This window comes from Pagrus pagrus (assembly GCF_965226575.1).
Source record: "Pagrus pagrus genome assembly, chromosome: 1".
NCBI classification, from domain to species: Eukaryota; Metazoa; Chordata; class Actinopteri; order Spariformes; family Sparidae; genus Pagrus; species Pagrus pagrus.
In genome coordinates, this window is record NC_140185.1 from 8,261,206 (window position 1) to 8,281,933 (window position 20,728).

Genomic DNA, 20,728 nt, shown 5'->3' on the forward strand with positions numbered 1-20,728 from the left:
CAGATAGTTTCAGTTTTATTTCCTCATGTTTTGAGACATTGACAGAATTTGGTGCTCAAAACATCAGAAATTACACCTGAAGAAAGCTACCACATGCCACTAATGAAAGTATTATTGCAGACTGTATCAGATTTCTTACCTTTCATGTTCCAGGCTTCCAGAACACCAAGTCGAAATGAAGCCGGGGTGGAACTGCTGGCAAAATACTTCAGCCATCTTCCTCTGGTTGAGAGCCGATTCTTCTCCCCATCCCGCCAGACTGGAATCTTCTTCACCTGGTACACACCAGTTATTACCAATTATACTAATTATCTCAAATTACAAACCATGGCGACAATAATTATAAACAACCGGATTATCAAACTGTACGTCATGAAAATCATGAAAAGTGGACAAATTAAAATTAATACAAACAACTGCTGCTAAGGTTTCCAAAACAAATATCATAAATAATAAAAGCAACAGGTGAGATTACTGCAGTGATAAGCAAGTGTGTTATAACAGAAGAAAACAAAGACAGTCATGTTTCGTGTCCTCCTTAAGGCCACACCATGGCTCTTAGGAGAGATAAATAGATGGGACTGGTTTGATCACAGCTTTTTTGTTTTTTCTTCCTGCTACATTGTGCACCTGTTACAACCAGAAGAGAAATTCTGTTTAGAGACAAACCGTAATAGATAACTCAAACAAAACCCTTACAGTGGGTGGCATATTCTATACGATTAGTTGTATCTTTCACATGTTGTTTACATGTTGTTTATCTTTGTGGCTTTTACTTAACATAATTTTGTGATCATTTTGATTCCAGCTTTACAAAAATGAATAGTGACAGCTTCCTCCTTTTTCCATCAGGTACGACTCCTTCACAGGAGTGCCGGTGTGCCAACAGAACCTGTCACTGGAGAAGGCCAGCATCCTCTTCAACATGGCCGCCCTCTACTCTCAGATCGGTACTCGCTGTGACCGACAGACAGTAGCTGGCCTGGAGGAGGCCATCTCTTCCTTTCAGATAGCTGCAGGTAGGAAGAAATAGGAATAATGAACTGGTTTAATCAGGTAATTCCTCTCTCACCAGCCTTCAGCCTTTGTAGTGTCACTCAAATGTTCAAATATGACAAATGAGAAACATGTTTTCTCTAGAACTAGGTTTATCTGTGATCAAGGCACTATCTTCAGTGCCAGTTATTCAAGAAGGAAAAGTAATAGGACTAAAAAGCCTTCTGAAATGCTTCCATTGGCAAAAAGTGTTCACAAAGAGCAACTATGATCAGTGATTGGAAAAGAAAGTGAAAAGAGAGGAGAATCCTATTAAACATTAATGTCAACATGTTGTCAAAGTTATGTTTTTTTAAAACATTTGATATCTAAATCAGTCACCACAACCCCAAATTAGCCAGGTGTAGTGGTTTAACCAAACCGAAACTGTTCCTTTCCTCTTGCAGTCATTTTTTAATGACCTTAACATTAAAAGTCACGCACTGTTCAACCATATTTTCTGTCCAGCCTCCACCCTGTGACTTCTGCTCCATGACGGAGAATGAATGCAGATGATGTTTCTCTGTCTTCTTGTCATGTGGCTGAGCTCCAAAGAAGCACCAGTCATATGAACTGGTTTTCCAACCCACTGAGGTTTCAGGAAGCTCAGACAAGTCTTGATAGAATTATGTTTTGGCAGTATGAGGAGTATTGCAGTATAATTACAGCTCTGAACAGGCCATGGCTTTGGTTATGTTGCTTTGATGGCTATAATTTAGGCTTGCGCTATGTGAAACAATTATGACTGTTATGAGGAACATTGTCACCAGTCTAACCAGCCAGTGATAAATAAACTGGTAGGTGACAGGCAGGGATGCTAGCTTTAGCAGGGCTGCTGCAGTGCCCTTAAGCCAAGGTCACAGAAGATGATGGGAGGAGCCGGTCAACAATGGCAAAACCTTTGCTGAAGCCTCGCGAGACAGTGCTCTGTTATTAAGTTGTCTACAAGTCTCTGCTGCCATGTTTCTAATCTGCAAAATAAGAGGGAGGCGTGCTCAGTTGGAAAGCAGATGGCCTTATTGCCTCCACTGAACATGAAAAACTAATTTAAGAAGGTTTGTGTCTTGGCTCAGTTCTAAAGACGCACACAGACGTCGATCCCACTGCTAGCAGTGAGCTTTCCTCTCTCTCTAGGTGCTTTAGTAACAGCAACAGGCCCAAGGTTAAAAAGCAGTCGACGATCTGAGAAACTGAATCACTTAACTCTGTGTATGGAAACTTTTAAAAACATCTGTATGATCTGTAAGAGAGTGTCAGTAATTAGGGTGAATGTAGCAGCATGCTGCAGTGCCCAATCTATCATTATGTGAACCAGCAAACTATTTGCTTCTTGTTAATGGACCATTTGAGTCTTGGCCATGTAAAATCAGTGTGTTCTCACTATCAAGGCTCAGTATCAGCTGATAAAGTCCGATAAGGGTTTAAAATATAATATTGGCATCGGAACAAAATAAAAATTTCTGCCGATGTGACAGGCCGATAAGATGATGTTTTAATTATGCGAACCCTTCACTGACCATTGACTTAGTAAGCATTGTATGTCTGCATCTGCTGTTGCACCATCACAATAACAGGAGGCATAATAATATGTTAATTCCATTTTAGGAGAGACTTGATGCTCTCTACAATTAGGTGGAAAAAATATGTGCATTTATCTGGATAGTAGGAACATTTTGGCATAGTGGAAAAAATCCAACACTGTTATTAATCCCATTAATCAAATTATATCTGTATTCAGAGAGCGTAATAGGTTCTACATTATCCTACATTATATGCTTGTCATCTTTTTTGAACTGACCAAAAGGTTCTTTTATTTAGTTCAGATGACCTGGGAAAGCTTAGGTAGAGAAATTACCATGACCATTGTTTTGGCTCAAATGAACCAAATGATTGTCAACTGTTAGGGCCGTTTACTTGAAATAGTTCATTTTCGAGCTGTGCTGACGTCTCATTCCCCTCAGGTACCCTGAACCACCTGAAGGAGACATTCACCCACACTCCCAGCTATGACATGAGTCCAGCCATGCTTAGTATGTTGATTCGGATGATGCTTGCTCAGGCTCAGGAATGTCTGTTTGAGAAGATTGCCCTACCAGGGATTCGAAACCAGTTCTCCTCCCTGATGAAAATGGCCCAGGAGGTATCAAAGGTAAATAGCAGCAAAGACACACACACACACACACACACACACACACACACACACACACACACACACACACACACACACAGAGTCCTTAAAACATATAGGCACAATGTTCTCTCGTTGGCTGTGGACTCGTAGGACTTTAAGTGGATGTAAAATAATAATGTCACCACAGTCGAATCCCTCACTTCTATCGGGGACTGTATTCAGACCAGTGCTTTTAATGTCCTCTCAGTAACTCTATCCTCCTTTTCCTGCCAGGTCTCGGAAATCTACGACCAAGTCCACCAGTCCATGATCCAGACGCCAATCAAAGACAATGTCCCATTGTTCTGGTCCACCATGACGCAAGTCAAGACCAACCACTACCGCTCCATGGCACACTTCTTTGTAGCCTCTGCGCTCCTGGACCACCAATGTAAGAAAAATAGTTGATGGGGGCAAATTATTTTTAGACAGATCTGAAGATGAAAATTATTATTATTAACTATTATTTGCTAGTAATGTCAGATTTAAGCTGGGTATAGTTGTGCACTACATGCCAAATGGAGACAGGTGTGCCTCACGGACATGCTGTAACACAATACTATACTAATACTACAGTGGCAAAACAAATCAAATATTGTCCCTCTTCTCTTTTAACACAAGCACCTAAATAGCACAGTTAATTTGGGTTAACAGGTGAACTTTATGTGAGCTCTTTGACTCCATCTGCAAATCTACTGCAATGTCCGCTTGCTCCTTAGTCTTAGTCTGGCTGTTGACTGTTAAAGTGTAAAGCGGTTCTTGGATTGGTGTTATAGGACTTTAGCTGCCTGATTTTAAACAACATTGGCAAACTTGATCTTTCTCTTTAAGCGCTGTATGGGCCACAGGGTTGGTCATGTCAATTGGCTGGACTGAATAACAGCCAGCCACAGTGCTATTACATAACGGCTATTTAAAGACACATACAGACACACCGTGGTAAAGAGAGGATAAGTTTCCAGGAACTCAGTGGCAGGCTGGACAAAAAATGAGATAGAAGGGAAAAGAGACATGGTTGGAGTGAGTGAAATCGAGTGGATGTACTGTTGCATGCTGGAGGATTACAGTTATGTAGTCCCTTAATGCTGTTTGCATAATGAAGTGGCAGAGAGAGAGACAGCGACCGAGTTAGTAAGGAAGGCAAAACAGAAACCCTCCAGTAGTGCTGTTGCTAATTTTGTATCATCCAGCTTTAGTTCTTGTTGGCTTGTCATTATTTTTGACATCTCATAGACTTCACAACAAAACGTTTAGTAAACAAACAGTTGATTCATTTGTTATTTTTCCGAATTTTCAAAATGCATTGACATTAAGCAATGTTGTGGTGTTGGTTTTATCCTTTTCCTGTCCTACCACACATTAACAGTCGTAATTTAGGAGAGATTAAACTGAAAACCAAATAAAACAAAATCCAGCAGATTACATGAAGTTTTATAGTTGATGGTCATAGTTTTAGCCAGTGCCATGAATGGGACAGGACTGAATAGAGGAACAACGGAGCGAAGCAGCTTTGAGTTGGCAGCTCATTAACAGATTCCTATGCGGCTGAGGAGAATAGAGCAATTAACCACAGGGCTGTAGAGAGAGGACTCAGCCCAGAAACAGGACAGAATGAAAACTGCTGTAGTAAACAGATGAACCACAAATACTGCTAAATACATGCTTTATACTGTCGCTATGAAGCAGACTCGTCAGAGGAGGACTAGAAAGTTCTGGTCTAAATTAACCTTTTAAATCTGGTGAACCAGGAGATGGAGGACAGGAGAAGACAGTTTACAAAAGGAGGAGGATTTGTCTTTTGATGCAATTGCAACATAGTCATCACAATCAGTACAGATTGATCTCTGGTAAACCATGCTAATATGTAAGCTTAGACATACTATAACTTTTAACCGGTTATGAAACAGTCTCCATCTAATATGAATGCTTTTAGAAGACCTATTAAAGCAAATGAGAGCATCAGTGAGAAGATTGTCTTTTTCTATACAAAGTACAGTAGTTATTATAGTCATAAAATTAAAACTACTTTTTGTGGCAGAGCGCTGAGGATGAGTTGAGAAGTCTCACAGCCTGAGGAAAGAAGCTGCCCCGTAAAAATATTTTGGGTCCTTATTTCACTTCCAAAACAAATCCACATCCTAGCCAGATCAAAATCTTGCTAGCTAGGAGGTGAGGTACTCATACTGTGTTTGTGCACAGAGTCAACAAACATGAAAGTTCCTTGTAGCTCCTTTTAAGTTGACACATACAATTTATTTATTTGTTTTATTTTCCCTTTTTACTTTTGCAAAGTGTGCAACAATGAACGTATGCACCATCACAGACTTATCTGCATACAGTGTTCATTCTTCTGCAATCAAAGCAATAAATGGCATCCCTTCATTCTGTGTTAGCCTTTTGTTTTATTGTTGACCCTAAGTCTTTCTTTCAATTTTTACATTATTTAAAAATTGATTTTTTTTGTGTGTTCAGTGGGTCCCAATGACGATGAGGACCAGCAGGAGAAGACCTTATCACAGGTCTATGATCGCCTTCCTGAGGGCCGCTCACCTCTGGACATCCTGAAAAATAAAGATGAACGCGCACGCATTGGTAAGAGTGAGCACATAGGCTGAGCACAGCAGTAGACAATAGAGGAGATTGGAGTGCCAATTATTCCAAACCTGACTCTCCTTGTTCTTCTATGACAACATTTCCATCCTTCCCCCAGGTAAAGCACACATTCGTCGGGCCATCCTGAGTCATGAGGAGGCTCTGAGGATCTATACGCTGTGTCACCACTTGAACAAGCTGGAGGCGCTGGGGGACATTTTAAAAGCCAGCCACCAGCACTCTCTCAACAAGTGCAGTGAAAATGAAAACGAGGAAGAGTTCACTGACTACACGGAGGCCCCAGACATCATCTGTGAGTCTTCAGTGCTTTTTTAAGAGAACAGAAACACCACAGCCAATTAAAAACAATCTGTTCAGGTTACCATGAGAAGTAAAGATGGAATAATTGTAAAGTTTATTTGAAACTTCATTAAGCATCACTGAGGTGACCACTATTCTTCCTGTGGTTGACATAGAAACTAACCAGTCAACTGAGTGTCACCACAACAAACACTTCACCAATGACCCAAATGTCAAGAAGGGCCCATGTGTTGCTTTGTGAGCCCTGTCTCTTAGGAAACGGTTAATAAAAAGGCTGCTGTGTTGTGTGTACCACACCTGCTGCAATCAGATGTGATAAGTGACATTTATTTCCAGGTACAAATGAGGTAATGTTTACACTGTTGACTCCCTCCCATCTGCGTACAGGGCGACAGTTAAAATGTAGTTGTGACGGTAAACACATCAAAATGACAGCCTTGTTGTTTTCCCTTTCTTTCCTTCAGCTAAAACCGAGCACAAAGCAGAGATGGAGGTTCCTGTAACCACAAAGGTGAAAGTCACAGACTTCTTCCAAAGGCTGGTATGTGGGTTACTAATATTCTTCTACTCACATTGGTGTTTTTTCAAATGATTGTTGGTTTATTCATCAATTGACATGAAATGGCTCTGGATTTATCTTTGAGACTTTGAAAGTGTGTGTTTTTTTAAATACCCAGAGTTTATTTTTTGTTCTTTTCTGGATACAACCAACCAAGGGTGAGTCTCCTGGAAGCTTTGGCACATTTGATTAGCATTTAGTCAAAGTCCCATATTGTTACCAAAGCCTCCTGGACTTTCATCCAAAGCAACAAATGCAAAACTAACACTAACCACAAACAGAGATGCTCTGATCCTGGCTTGGTTATCATAGTGGTGTCTGGAAGGGGGAGGGGGAACTGGCATCCTCTGTCGCTGCAACAGGAGTCTTCTGTTTACTTCCTCTGGAAGAGACATTCAAGTGTGACTCAGTTCTTTCATCTAGCATAGTTTACAATGACTATAACAAACAAACAGGTTTCAATTTCAAGACAAGCAACCTTACAAGCAAATAACTGGTGAGAAGGTCAAGGGTCAGAGGTGACATTCCCAGTCAGCAGGTGTAAGGCGTCTCTGAATAAGTACCTCTCTGTTTCCTGTTGTAAAGTCTGTCCCAGCTCTTCATTAACAGTCTCGACAACAAGACTCAAATCCCCGAGAGAATGAAAAGTTAAATCCAACACAATCTCTCCATCCAATCACTGCGGTGATGATTAAGGGGGGCTTGTTGTTACATAGGACTGATTTTCAGGATACTCTGGAGGAGAGATTTTCCCATTAGATAAGAAGTGTGTTAATAGTAGATATCAGTTGGCTTCAGCAGTCTAAAAAGTTACAGCTAATGTTGAAATAATGAATTAAGTAATCCATCTGTGTGACAGAAAAGTAATTGATGACATTTTTGAGGGATTACTCATTTAAGTAATTTTACAAGTTGAAAAAATACCTGCAAAGGAGGTGACAGCTTTTTAAATATGGTTGTTTTCAAACAATAGTCAACTTAAAAATGTACTGTATTTGTGAGAAAATCGAAGTGACAGTAAAGTGTTAACATTTTATACATTAAAAGTTTAGTAATTAATTGAGAATTGTCATTCAGCTATAACTACAGCCCACATTCAAGTAAACATAAGTAATATGTTAAGTATGTTTAGAACGTTTTTCATACATATTATTTTTTAAAGAGTACACAAAGGACTGCGTGCCTTTTCAAAATGAAATGTGACTGGCCTGGTGAGAATGCAAATCTGACCTGGCAACCCAGAAGGGCAGGTGTAGGAGAGATTAATCATTTCAGAATGCTCTGTGGTCACATGACTTTCACCTACCCGCTGAGTGTGTATACAGTATATGTACAGATGTTCTAACAGATCACACATGTGGACTTCAATCATGTTTAACTAGCCAGTAAGGATACTAGAAGGGATTGTTATGCTGGATTTTCAGTTTTTTCCCCAGGCTTTCACCAAAAACGTTGAACTACATAACTCAAGGACAAGAGGATATTATTGTCTGAAGTCAGTAAAACGTGTAGCCATATTGACCCAAGCATTCCCACAATGTCTCCATGCAGGGCCCTCTGTCAGTCTTCTCAGCCAAGCAGCGGTGGACGGCCCCACGGACAATACGACTTCGCCCTGAAGACAGAGACCTGGGCTTCACCCTGAAAGGAGAAACACCAGTCCAGGTGGTTTCGTTGGACCCCCTCTCCCCAGCTGCTGTGAGTTAACCTATATTCCTTATCTTTGGCTGAACAAGTGATTTATCTCCTACTGTGCAGCCGGCTTTTTGTCTGTATGGTATAAAAATCAGCTTGCAGAGGTATGAAATGAGTGCCGTAATCCATCTCATCAGACATCATCCCCTAAAATAGCAGTTTTAAATGCATTGAGTTTTCATCATCTGCAGGCTGTTAGAAAATATTAACAAATTGTGCTATTTAAAGCACAGATGATTGGGGGGATGGGGACAAAGTTCAGTCTTCCTCTGTCAAACTTAAACAAAGCCTGATGCAGGGGTTGCTCTATATTAACTCCCTGCAAAATGACTAACTATCAGGGATTGGCTTCATCTACTGCTGTAGAACTAATAGCTTGACATTTCAGACATGCTTGCATGCTGAATATCAAATAAGTTCAAATTAAAATAATTAACATCATTCTGGGAAACCTAAACAGGATTCAGGCTTTGTAGGCCCCCCCTCCCCTCCACAGCCATTCTGGCTAGTAATTTAATTAAGAATCAGAGTATTTACTCTCTGCAATCCTTTTCAGTCTGACAGCTCATTAAGAGGTGCTGACAAAGAGTAGACTCTTAATAGACCCTGCAGGCTATGCAAAGAAACAGATTAGTAGTATTACACAAGTCTAACTAGGCCAAACTCTTTATAACTTTTAATACTCCATTCAACAGGATTTATTCGGGACCTGACTGATACGCCAGAGTTGTTGAACTGCCTCTGGTGAGCGCAGCAGATCAAGTTATCAGACAGGAATAGCTGAGCTCATGTAGATAAGACAGATTTCCCACAGCTATTAAATAATGTGCTCTGGTGCACATAGTGTTTGGCCTGCTGTAAAAAAGCTTTGTTCCCTGCAGCCTTCAGGGGAAAGTAGGTGAACCGGACTTGGTCAAACAAATGTTCAGCTGTAAATATTAACTCTGTCCACTGCAGTATCAGGATTTTTCAATATCCCTTCTCCTCTCTTATTACTGTTTTTTCTCCAGGCTGACGGTCTGAAAGAGGGCGACTACATTGTTACCGTGGGCGACACGGACTGCAAATGGTTGGGCGTGAGCGAGGTGATGCGGCTGCTGAAGGACGTGGATGAGGAGGGGATCGACATCCAGGTGGTCAGCGTGATGGACAGCAATCCACAGATGGTATGCCATGCACTACTTTCTTGCTGTTGGCTGAGAGAAAAGTCATCTATCTGGTTTGATTGTTGACAAATAGTAACAGGAAAGTTTGTCTTTGTATTCAATGACTACACAGCAGTCTATTCTAGGTGAACTGTCTAGTTTCCCATGAGAAATAGCTCTTTTGATATGAACTTGGTGTTGTTTATAAAACAGATTACGGCTGTGAGTAAGTGGACAGATTGAGCAATTTCTTGCAAAAAGCAGCCCTAGTGGTATTATTATAAGTTTTTAGGAGTTGGTAAGACTGCATTTTACTTTATATTGTTTCTGTTATTTTGTCCAGCCCCTGCAGATTTCACATCAGGCACAATTGCTTCACAGTAGCTCGTTTATGATTGACTTCTTTGTTAAACCTGTGAGAAAATGGCTAACATTACTGCTAACTTATTGACCCCATTTATTGACTGAGACTGTATGGCGTCCAGAGCCATTCTTTGACTAAACAAACAATGGCTGCCTCTTTCCACTAAACACAACTGTCAATCTCTCTGTCCAGCCTACAAAGAGTGCCACCTTCTGCGGGAACCTGCCGAAGACCTACTCCATGATCTGTCTGGCCTATGATGACGACGACAAGAACCCCAAGTCTCGCAAAGTAACCAAGAAGTCATCCTTCATCAGCTGGGGACTGAAGAACAAGCTGAAGAGTGCCAGTACCCTCAGCCTTCCCACAGCTGACCACTCCGGCACCCTCCCCTGGAATAAACCCTGCCCCACCTTCCCCAGCTCCAGCTCCTACAACAACGACAGTGCCCTCTACTGAGCTAGCTGCAGACTCTATGCTGTCTGCAAACAGCTTGTAGTACGCATATGAAGCCTAGTGTGGCTGTGCACAGTACTGTGTTGTACCCATACTGGACCTGCTATGGATATGGTACAATATCAGTGCCCTTTGGTGTTTCCACTGGAATACTGAGCAGTAGTGTATGTAGCTTGTATGTTACCAGTGTAATGATTACATTTCTGCCAGCTACCTTGGAAAGTGGCTGTGCCAAATACTGTCTACAGGTGCCTTTTGTTGGTACATGGGCACCCTTCCAGCATAGTCCAGTATCTGAAGTGAACTGGACTGCACACCAAACATAATGAGAAATCATCCTGTACCATGCCAGTATGCGTACAGCACAGTACCAATGCACTGTAGGAAAACAAAAAAACATAGCAGTTATCATTCCAGTCTGTATATATAAATATACACAGCACTGAGACATGTTTCTAAAATGTCATCTCAGTATGTTTTCCTGAAGAAAAGAAACGCTCCAGACGAATTGAAGGAAGAAAACAAAGTTGTACAAACACACCCAGCGTCGGTTACTACTTGACTGCAAGGGGGTAATTTAATTGTGGCTTAAGGAGTCCCTTGTTACTTCCATTGTGTACTCATGTAGCTGTGCACTGTGCAGTCATATTCTCTGTTTCATACTGTATATGTGAAGGATTCGGTCTTCACAATGTTTGATGCAATCAGTGGATACTGAGCAGATTTGGGTTTTGAAATACATATATTTTCTAAATACATAAGTAGATGTTATGAACCTTGTTGCAGTATGTCAAACATTGATTGAGGGAAAACAAATAGTGCTGTGCAGTCGTTTTTTGTCTGGGGGGAGTTGATGAATGCAATGTTCTATAAGCTGCTAAAAATCATCTATATACCTTTTTATGTATTATTGTCACTTTTGTATTTGTGAGACAGCCTTTGAGGATTATTGTTTCTGCTGAGTGTCATGCCTGGGACACATGTAAAAGGAAATATTGGTATTTTAGGTTTGCTTACTGTACCAGTTACGCCATAGACCAAAATGCCTCCATGTCCCTGATCTGTCAGGATGTACCATTTACCATCCTGGCTCATCTTACCCTTTTCTGGCCCTCTTGTGTCAGACCTGCTGCTGTCTGGCAGTTTGTCCATTCATCAGAGGAGCACGAACTGCGTGTCTCTCTGTTAATGTGAATCTTGGTGTAGTTAAATGTTATTTTGTCTCCAGAAGGGAAGAATGTGGGCAGACCAGTGACATTCCTGCAGCATGCCTGGACAGCCAGTCACTCACCAGTGACTTTGATCAAAGTCCACATTCAGGTTTCCACTATTTGTCTCCACCTGTCTTAATCTTATTCACATCCCACATTTTACTGACACTTTGCAGTGTTGGACTATCTCTTTATCTACAAAGTAGATTCCTTTACACATTTGATAATCAAATTATTTATGTAATAAAAAATATAAACAAAAATATATATATTTACCTGTAAAGTTGTAGGTTTCAGAAGTAGTTTGTGAATGGTCAAGTTGTGAATTTTTGCACGTTGGATTTCTCGGTTGGTTTCTTGGAGGAATGTATTCTACTAGCCTTGCTTAATCCTTTGGTGAACTTGTATACATCTACACTTTGTCTTTGTAAAGATATTTTTAAAATGTACATGTTTTTAAACAGTAACACTGAGAAGATGTAACACTCTTTACTGTCTCTGTTTACCTTGTATGATGTCTTGAGTGCCATTTATACTAAATCATGAAGGAAAATGTGTAATAACAAGAATGTGCAGTAATTGATTAATAAGTGCTAAATAAGTGTGCTAACAGAGGCGTGTATACCTACATAGATGATGTTGACTTAACAGATCTTTCCATGCATTTGACAGTGCATAGTCATCCTAAATGCCTTGGTGTACATGCAGAGGGTTATGGTACCTGTTCTTCTAAAGGTTTCAGGTTGCCTTTGCTTCTTTCTCTGTACTTTGTGCTGTATAGCTACTGTGGTGTGAATGCTTTGATGGCAAGTCTTTGTGTCATGTATAAACTCAAATCTCAATAAAAGATGGGGACAAAAACACATTTCCTTGATTTTTTCAAAAAATATATATTTGTGGTCCGTATATCAGGTTGAAACTAGCAAGCAGGTTGGGAATGACTGGAATGAAGTTTGACCACAGCCCTTGGTGAGCCAACACACACTAAGTCAACACTCACGGGTTTATAACCGAGTCCAGCCTGGGATCACATGACATAATCCACCATCATGGAAACAGAAGAGAAACACCATGTGATTAAGTTTTACCCATATGTCCATACTTCCCAAGGTACTTGTCTGTGTGTGTTATTCTGTGTGGGAGGGCACATGGATCCCCCAAAGGTCAAATTCTATTAGGATTTAGATTTATTTGCACAAGAAAAGTGGATATTGCAGGAACCAAATCTGTTGACTTTCATCATTGGAAGGACGAGGGGCAGCACTTGATAAAACACTGATATTTTCAGCTGAGAAGAGGTCTGAAAATATATGGTGTTTTTTTCCCCCCTCAAAGTATATTATCACAATCAGCCTGCAAAGGCCAGTGGGAAACTAGATGGATGGATGGATCCAATAAGCTGTAATAAATATGGCGATAGGGAAGTTTAAAAGGTGGTTCCAACATCCTTGTCTGTATGCTGAGTGTAAAACTGTTCTAAAATTTTTGAACATATTAAGGACAATGTCGACTGGATGTGTGTATACTTTACCAGGTATTAGTAAATTATTAGTACGTTTTTATGTAGGCTGGTATAGCTGCTATATAGAAAGAAAGAAAGAAAGAAAGAAAGTCCTCTGTGCTGACAGACAGGAGGTGACTGTTAAATGGAACGACATCGCCCCCTGCTGGCCTGGCCGTTGGCCGATAAGAACGTCGTTGCTAGGTTAATTAACTGAGCCGCTGATTGGCTTCTCGCCTCCTTTTAAGCCAATCAGCATGACTTTTGTAGCAAGGTCCCGTCTTGTGGTGAAGCGTCTAGATACGGGGGAGTCTGCACGCAGCCAGCCTGTTGAATACAGCTTGCTCGTTTTCGGGAAAAAGAGGGCATGTAATCGGAAACATTATGCCAATGACAAGTAGACTATTGTAATGCTATTTGACTGAAAGTATGCGCGGTAAACGAGTCGAGCTGTTTGCCTAAACTGAGACAATAACTTCAGCTGGTGAAGCAAAAACCTATTTTCCACGATGTTAAAATTCAGCTTCAGGAGGGAGAGGGACAAGGACTTTGTAAGTTTCACGTCTTACAAAAATTAACGAAGCTTATCCTATTCTAGCTAGATAAACGTAATGTAAGCTTTTGTTTCCATTTCGCTAACATTAAACTATGTAACGGTTGTCATTGAATCTGCAGTAGTTAGCTAGCGGGTAACTGTTGAAGATAACTTCGGTTAGTTAACGTTAGCAAAAGCTAAAGAAACATTTAAGCTAGCTAACGTTTAGTTATCGTTTAGTAATGCGTCTTGCCTTGGTATGGTATTCATATTGTTGACGAAAATGATAACATTAGAGTAACCTTTAAACGAGTTGACGGGTAAATTCATTGTCCACTAGACTTTACTGCTAGTAACGGCTTTTTAAGTATAACTGTAGGATGTAAATAATGATATAGCTACAGTACAGTGGTGTTTCCAGTAGAAAACGTCTACTTCTGTAACAGGCTGTTGTTTGAACACTTCAGTCTTTTGTAGCTATCTCGTTAATCAGTTGGTCATGTTGTGACTCAGTAGTTATCCTTTCTTTAGCCTTCCCCTTCTACATAATCCTTTTGCCTTAACTCAAACCCTTATTTCATGTTCTTACTGTATTTAATACCTACCTCAACCATCGTCATAGTACCAACATTATACGTAATGTGTTTTATGTGACGGTAACCTTTTCCCTAACCTTCCTCTGTGTGTGTTGTCTAGAAACATATAGCTCATGGTTTGATCCCTGCTGCCTCCCTTGCTCCCAAGCCTGCTGTACCTCGTACCCCGCCCCCACGCAGCCCAAACCCCTCACCTGAGAGACCCAGGTACCCAGCACCCTTCATCACCTCCAACCTCCAGCATACTTTCATTTTGTTGTGTTACCCCTGAGAGTGTTTCCCATTAAATCACAGTTTTTTTTCTGATGGCCTGTATCTGTTTGTTGGTTTTATTTAGCATTGAGCCTAATGTCCACATTTGGTTAAATTCTGATCATCATGTGTAGAGGACTGCCCTTCCTGCTGTCCTCAGACATTATCACTGAAAAGCGGTAGAAAAGTTTAATTTCTGTATAGCTTTCACTGTCATCATCTGTTGCCATTATTAATTTCTCCATCACTAATCCTCATTATACATTTTTCTTCCATTGCCACAAACTTCACTGACGATACAGATTTTTTGTTTTTGTTTGCTAAACATGCTGTATCTGGTTTTGCAGGTATATTTTTGTCTTTTAGTGCAAAACACTGGTATCAAACTTATTTAAGGACATTCAGCAAGACACTCCCTTTTGTAACAATGTATCACATAAAAATCGACACAGTACATGCTGTATAACTTGAAATTTTAATTTGATATACAGCATGAATTTATTGTGCTTATATTATACAAAGTATCTGTGTATCCATATTTGAATTTTGTCTTTCCATCAACAGATCAGCCTTGGCAGCAGCCATCTTGTCTTCTTCGCTCACTGGACAGACTTGGGCCATCCCACCTGTACGGCCAAGGTCTTTCTCTGAGAGTGGCCAGTCAGAGTCCTTCATATCTGAACCAAACATCAGTGCAGCACTTTACAGCAGGTAAACTTCCTCTGGCAAATATACCACTGTTATCACAAGGTTTGTAACAAATTATTCTAACTACAAGAGATGACTCCCAAGTTTAAACCTGACCTGGGGCTTGTTTATCAAGTTTGTCACAATGGGCCAAAAATACTTTTAGGAATAGAAGTAAGTATTTTTTTTAGCTCTCTCAAAGTAGAAATTCTGCTCTCCATCAGGATTTACAAAGAGCTAAAGAGGTGTCTGTAACATGTAAGACGTGCCTTTAAAAAATAAAATATACAACATCTTTATTAATGCATGAAGATTTTATTTAAGGTTTCTCTCAATATATTTAATATAAAGGCCTGTTTTCCCCCCCCCTGGTTTTAACAATGTTTAATCATGATTGTGTGCCCTGACACAGAATGGTCAAACTGAGAATATGTATCTCAAGACGCCATCTATTCCTGCAGTGAGACCACTGATGCTGTATTTTTCTCCTTTTCTCTTTTTTTAGGAAATTTACAATTGTCACAAAATACATTATGTCACAGTAGAAAAGCACTGGTGGAAATTCTAAAATTAATGATGGCTATATTCCATTCAGCTGTTTAGTTTTAGGGTCCTTGTATTTTGCATGCTGGCATTTACTCACACTATCATGGATTACTGGGGCAATTAAATAGAACAGTGCTGGTGTTAGTGATATTTTTCCTACTATGACAATTGAGCTGTGAAAAAGGCCAATTGCTGAAGTCAAGAATTGTATTACTATTTAGTCCTAAGAAAATAAGTAATAAAAAAGATGATATTATACTTTCTTACCTTCTTCAGAGACAGATGGTCAGAAGATTTAGCTAGCCGGCCACACCTGTCCTCCCCTGACCACTCAGACAAGGAGTTGGAAGACAGGGATGAGGAGTCGGAGAATGAAGAGGACCGGGAAGAACACATTTACCACACTCTGGACAGACAGGAGGATTGTTCAATCATAGAACCTGTCTATGCCCTGCCACTAAAGGTGAGACTCTATAGGAACATCTCAGTGTTAGTGGTTTTGATTCCGATGTTGTTATTGAAAGCAAATGAGAAACATTCTTACCACCATAAATTACTGATATCAAAGAGTTTTTTATATTTTATATTTTATATTATACTAGTTAAACTCCAACTGGAGTTGCTTTGTGGCTAGCAGAGGACAGGGAGAAATGCCATATCATCATGATTTTAGTACTTGTGATGTAAAATTTAATCATCCATAATAATCATGAATTATTATTACTTTTTGACCATGTCGTGCAGCCCTATGTTATAGCATGACAACACATATGTAATTAATAATCTTAATAACAACATTAACTATATCTAATTGAGCCAGTTTCATTGCTTTTTCCTGCAAGAACAATTCAGAATATCTGCCCTGAAAAAAACTATTTCTATTATGAATGTGTGGTGAGGGAGGATCACTATTTTCTCTCAAACATTTTTTTTAATACTTGTTCAGTTGGGGCTGTTTGTTAAGTTAGCTATGGGTATTGTGCTACCAGTCTGATTCACTGGGAGGCACAGTTGCACAGGGAATCAAGGTAATGTATATCTTTTGACTCTGTATAGTCACTGACTGGGAGTGAGAGACTGCACTCACAGACTCTTGGGATATTGTTCTATTGTGTACTTGTCCTGTATACTGCTACACTGGATTGCTAACCTATACCTATCACAATGGGTCTGTGAGTCTTTCTCCCTCGTGCTTTATTCACAACAGTCAAGAGTGAAAGTTTGCTGATCATTTTTTAGCAACACAAAGGACATGATGTTTCTATTCCTTGTTCGTAAGATGAGAACCCTGTGTAGTAACCTATAAGATAGATTTTAACAGAATGATGTAATCATTAAGAAACATCAGACTATACCCTCATGAATACTTTAAGAAGACAGCAATGTCAGCCACCTTCTTTATCATACAGAGTGAGATTTTGTGTTAGTGTTTTTCACTGTACAGCACCTATACTATACTATACTATACTATGCTATGCTAATACACTCAGTTGCCAGTTTATTTGCTACACCTAGCTAAAACTAATAGATATTTCACATATTTTATTAATCCCATTAGGGTAGACTAAATGATTAAAACACCTCTCTGTATAATGCAATACCGTTGAGCAGCTAAATGATCATACAGTTTAATCGACAACTCTCTTAAGCAGTTTCAATAAAAACGGAACAGTATAACCTTAATGAAGGGAGGATTCATTGCAGGACTGTTGTATTAGACTGCATTAGATTTAGATAGGTGGACATAAATGACTGGCAACTCAGTGTATATGATTATAGTTCCTTTACTAATCATATGATTATAGTGTCTCTAGCTATGAGACATACAATAGTGAAATGAACAGTTCTGGGTTTTTTTTACAGAGCAGTTAACATTCTTCAGGTATTTAATTCTTCTTGCTTCTTTCTATTTCAGCTGTGACTCTTTTCTACACTGAATTCACCATTATTACTCATTCAGGTTGCTTTAATTTGTCTCCGAAGATTCACAACAATAAACACTAAAAGCTCTTATTGTCCCCATTTTGACAATGGCCATAAACACAGTAATCTCTGAGAAAGCTTTGCAGGTAGAAGGGCTTTGGAAGTCTTTAAAAAAGACTTATTCATTATCTGTCTGACTGCCTGTCTGTTTGTTTTGCCTGTCTTTCTTCCAGACCAGCGTAGCCCAGCCAAATCAGATGTCTGGCAGAAGAGTGCCTTCTCCAGGTACTGACGTCACACTAATGGGAGATGGGTGGACACTGGTATTTGCAGGCAGTACACAGTAGTAACTAAGTCAGAATCTGTCAGAAGTGGCAAAATAAAAGGAACAAAATACTGAGCAGAGTGTAATTTAGCAATCCATGGTAAATTTACCTTAGATTGCTGTTTATTTAAGAGTTAAGAGACTACTATTACACAACCCAACGAAACAACTTCAGCTGTCACTACCTACATACTGTAGATTTCCAACTAGCCTTTTTGGAAGAGATAATAAATTACTCAGAGCCTAGATTTTTATCCATTTTAAAATTGAATTTTGGAATATGTACTGGTCAGACTGTGAGGTCTATTTATGTTGTCACCGTTATTTTCTGTGTTGATGCAGAGATGGTAGGAATTAAGCTTTAACACAGCAAGTATAGTATAAAACCTAAGTGTGTAAAGTGTAAGACCACATCATCATTTGTATGTTTATCAATATTTTTATTCATAATTGCTAAAACATTTTTAATAGGAACTACTGTTTAACCAAAACCTACATTTCTGTGAAGATTACGCAAATTAGTAGCTCATGTATGAAAAAATTATGGCTGTTTTCACAAGTCATTTCTACTTGGGGCTATACAACAAAGCTGATTATTGGTCCATTTGTCCTATGCTTTCCTCTACAGTATAACTCCATGTTTCTGTGTCAGGCACATTTAACAAAAAGCAAACAAGAATGCTGCAAGTACCAGACCAATCAGAAATGATCAGCGCTGCAGCCTCACTCCCAAAGTTCCTGTACTTTTGCAAAATACTGTCCTCGGAAAAGGACATTTTTTTGTAGGGTAAAATAATCACCCCCAAACTTAATTCAGACCTTGGTCCCTGTGGTGGAAAAGTACTGAGTTCCTCCAAATGTTTTACTTTGAAAGCATGTAAGCTAATACTCCTTGTGGTTGTAACCACTGATGTGACATTAACTTCAACAGACACAATTAAGTTAGGTGTTGGTAAATAGACAGCACTATCACTCAGCAGCAATCAGTAGTATACAGAGCTGTAATTAGAATTAAAATTATTACATGTAACCTGAGAGAATAAACTCTAATAAAAGTAGCAAATGGCTTAAAAAATCTCTCCAACAGCATGCACCAAAACAAATATCATTATGTCTGTGGTGTTGGTATATTGGTTCTGCACTTTTAAACTAGATTGTGATTGGAAATTCAGGAAAACAAAGTGACAGAGCTCTCAGTCATAATTCAATTTTGAAATACACTTCCATTAAACCTATCTAATAGGGATGCATAGATTTCTCTTTAGAGGGGGTTAGGATTAGGGTAATATTAAGAGAGACATGCACATTGATTTTTAGAATTTTCTCCCATACAGAGTAAAAGGGAGAGTGATAAGAGACTCAGCTGCATTGCATATGGCTGCTCAGCCTTTAGACAGGGAAGAATATACAGCTCTTTTTCAACCCACCTTTCACAGCAGTCGTAATGTAGCCTTACATAATTCGAGCTGAATGGAAAGCCTCATTATAGTTGTTATTACCAGAGCTGGCCTCAGGCTTTTGGCAGTGCTAAATTAAAATTATGTGTCCCTAAAATGTTCCTACCTTAATCACTTAATGGTAGACGCAGGCTGTAACACACCATCCTTGTGTTCCTCCCTGGCAGCACCCACAATGCCTCCCTCTGCACCCCTCTGTACATCTTGCTGGGCTCTGGGGACAGCTCTGTGGGCTGTTTTGGCCATGCTGGGTTGGCTTGGGTGGTCTGTGGTTAGGATGTGTAGCGTGGCTGAAAAACACCCTTACAGAACAATATGCAGGTTATGGTAAAACTGGGTTATATAATAAAGCACACAGGACCCAGTACATCTTCTTTGTACTAATTTAACGATGGCATGATATTTATCATCTCTCAGATTTTACTGAGGAAACCGATGGCCAGTCTCCTGAAGCCAGCTGTGAGTTTTCCAAGAAGAAGAAAGCCTCTCTCAGGAAGAGCCCTGGAAGTCAGAAAGACCTTGTGCCTTGTAGATGTAAGTCCTAAAGTAGCTTTCTGTGAGTCTGTTAGTTATTTTGACTCAGATTTCTTCTTTGGTTGAAGACTTGATAAATCATAACTCAATCTGTGTAGTTTTCCTTTCTTTATATTGAATTTAAAAGAGCCAGTCCACTTTGCCTCTTCATTCCTCATGCTATAATTCACCTTATACAGACAGCTGCAGGCTTAGCTCTACAGCTCTCTCTATTGTACACTTTTTCATGTTTTTATGGCACCTATATTTGCACCAGACTATGGTTAGACATAACCAATACATAGTATGTGCACAATATTTTCAGTTGTATTTATTGTAGCTGCAGACATGTATTATGTTCTTCTGTTCCATTTAAGGGCATCGACATAGCATGCTGTTTAGGTTTAAAGAAAGGCATTGGTTGCAACATGGGACTCCCTAAAAACATCGTATTTCGCCTGGATGGCTATGGTTTTGAAGGACATAACGGTTCAGCAAGCTCTGTGATTGTCCCAGCCTGTGCTCTGAGTGTGTGTTGTTTTCCTTTAATTTGTGTATTTATCCTCATCTGTGTGCATGGAAGGTGATACTCTCCCGTGTTAGACCATTTGGGTGGTTTAATGAGAATATTTCTGCTGGAAAGCATCTTGGAATGGTAAACCTTTGTGTGAAATGGTAGAAAACTGTTCAGTTACCCCTGACATGTTGTGATAAACTGGCCGTGTGGAACAGTTGTGTGACTTTTGCCTGGGCGACCAGAGTTTGTGTCCAGTGTGAAATTGCAGTTCCATTTTATGGCTTTGTACTGTTAGACTTTTTAGTTAATTTATTATTTTTGTTTAAAA

General features: G+C 39.7%; 2 protein-coding genes across 5 annotated transcripts in view; both read left to right on the top strand.

The window, feature by feature from the left end:
• Positions 1 to 12,411, top strand: part of rhpn2 (rhophilin, Rho GTPase binding protein 2) — a 30,156-nt gene extending 17,745 nt beyond the window's left edge. Inside the window, exons 6-15 of one of the 2 annotated variants that reach the window (XM_084362447.1) lie at positions 154 to 278; positions 853 to 1,019; positions 2,997 to 3,184; positions 3,440 to 3,596; positions 5,678 to 5,797; positions 5,916 to 6,110; positions 6,583 to 6,659; positions 8,229 to 8,375; positions 9,383 to 9,538; positions 10,074 to 12,411. In XM_084362447.1, the coding sequence (XP_084218573.1) occupies positions 154 to 278; positions 853 to 1,019; positions 2,997 to 3,184; positions 3,440 to 3,596; positions 5,678 to 5,797; positions 5,916 to 6,110; positions 6,583 to 6,659; positions 8,229 to 8,375; positions 9,383 to 9,538; positions 10,074 to 10,340 (1,599 nt within the window). In that variant the 3' untranslated portion in view covers positions 10,341 to 12,411. The remainder of the gene's footprint in view (positions 1 to 153; positions 279 to 852; positions 1,020 to 2,996; positions 3,185 to 3,439; positions 3,597 to 5,677; positions 5,798 to 5,915; positions 6,111 to 6,582; positions 6,660 to 8,228; positions 8,376 to 9,382; positions 9,539 to 10,073) is intronic. The other variant, XM_084362448.1, reaches the window with a different exon arrangement.
• Positions 12,412 to 13,286: 875 nt separating this feature from the next.
• cep89 (centrosomal protein 89) overlaps positions 13,287 to 20,728 on the top strand; it is a 69,936-nt gene continuing 62,494 nt past the window's right edge. For all 3 annotated transcript variants that reach the window (XM_084350316.1, XM_084350318.1, XM_084350317.1), the window contains exons 1-6: positions 13,287 to 13,600; positions 14,281 to 14,387; positions 14,997 to 15,143; positions 15,942 to 16,128; positions 17,822 to 17,873; positions 19,788 to 19,904. In XM_084350316.1, the coding sequence (XP_084206442.1) occupies positions 13,559 to 13,600; positions 14,281 to 14,387; positions 14,997 to 15,143; positions 15,942 to 16,128; positions 17,822 to 17,873; positions 19,788 to 19,904 (652 nt within the window). In that variant the 5' untranslated portion in view covers positions 13,287 to 13,558. The remainder of the gene's footprint in view (positions 13,601 to 14,280; positions 14,388 to 14,996; positions 15,144 to 15,941; positions 16,129 to 17,821; positions 17,874 to 19,787; positions 19,905 to 20,728) is intronic.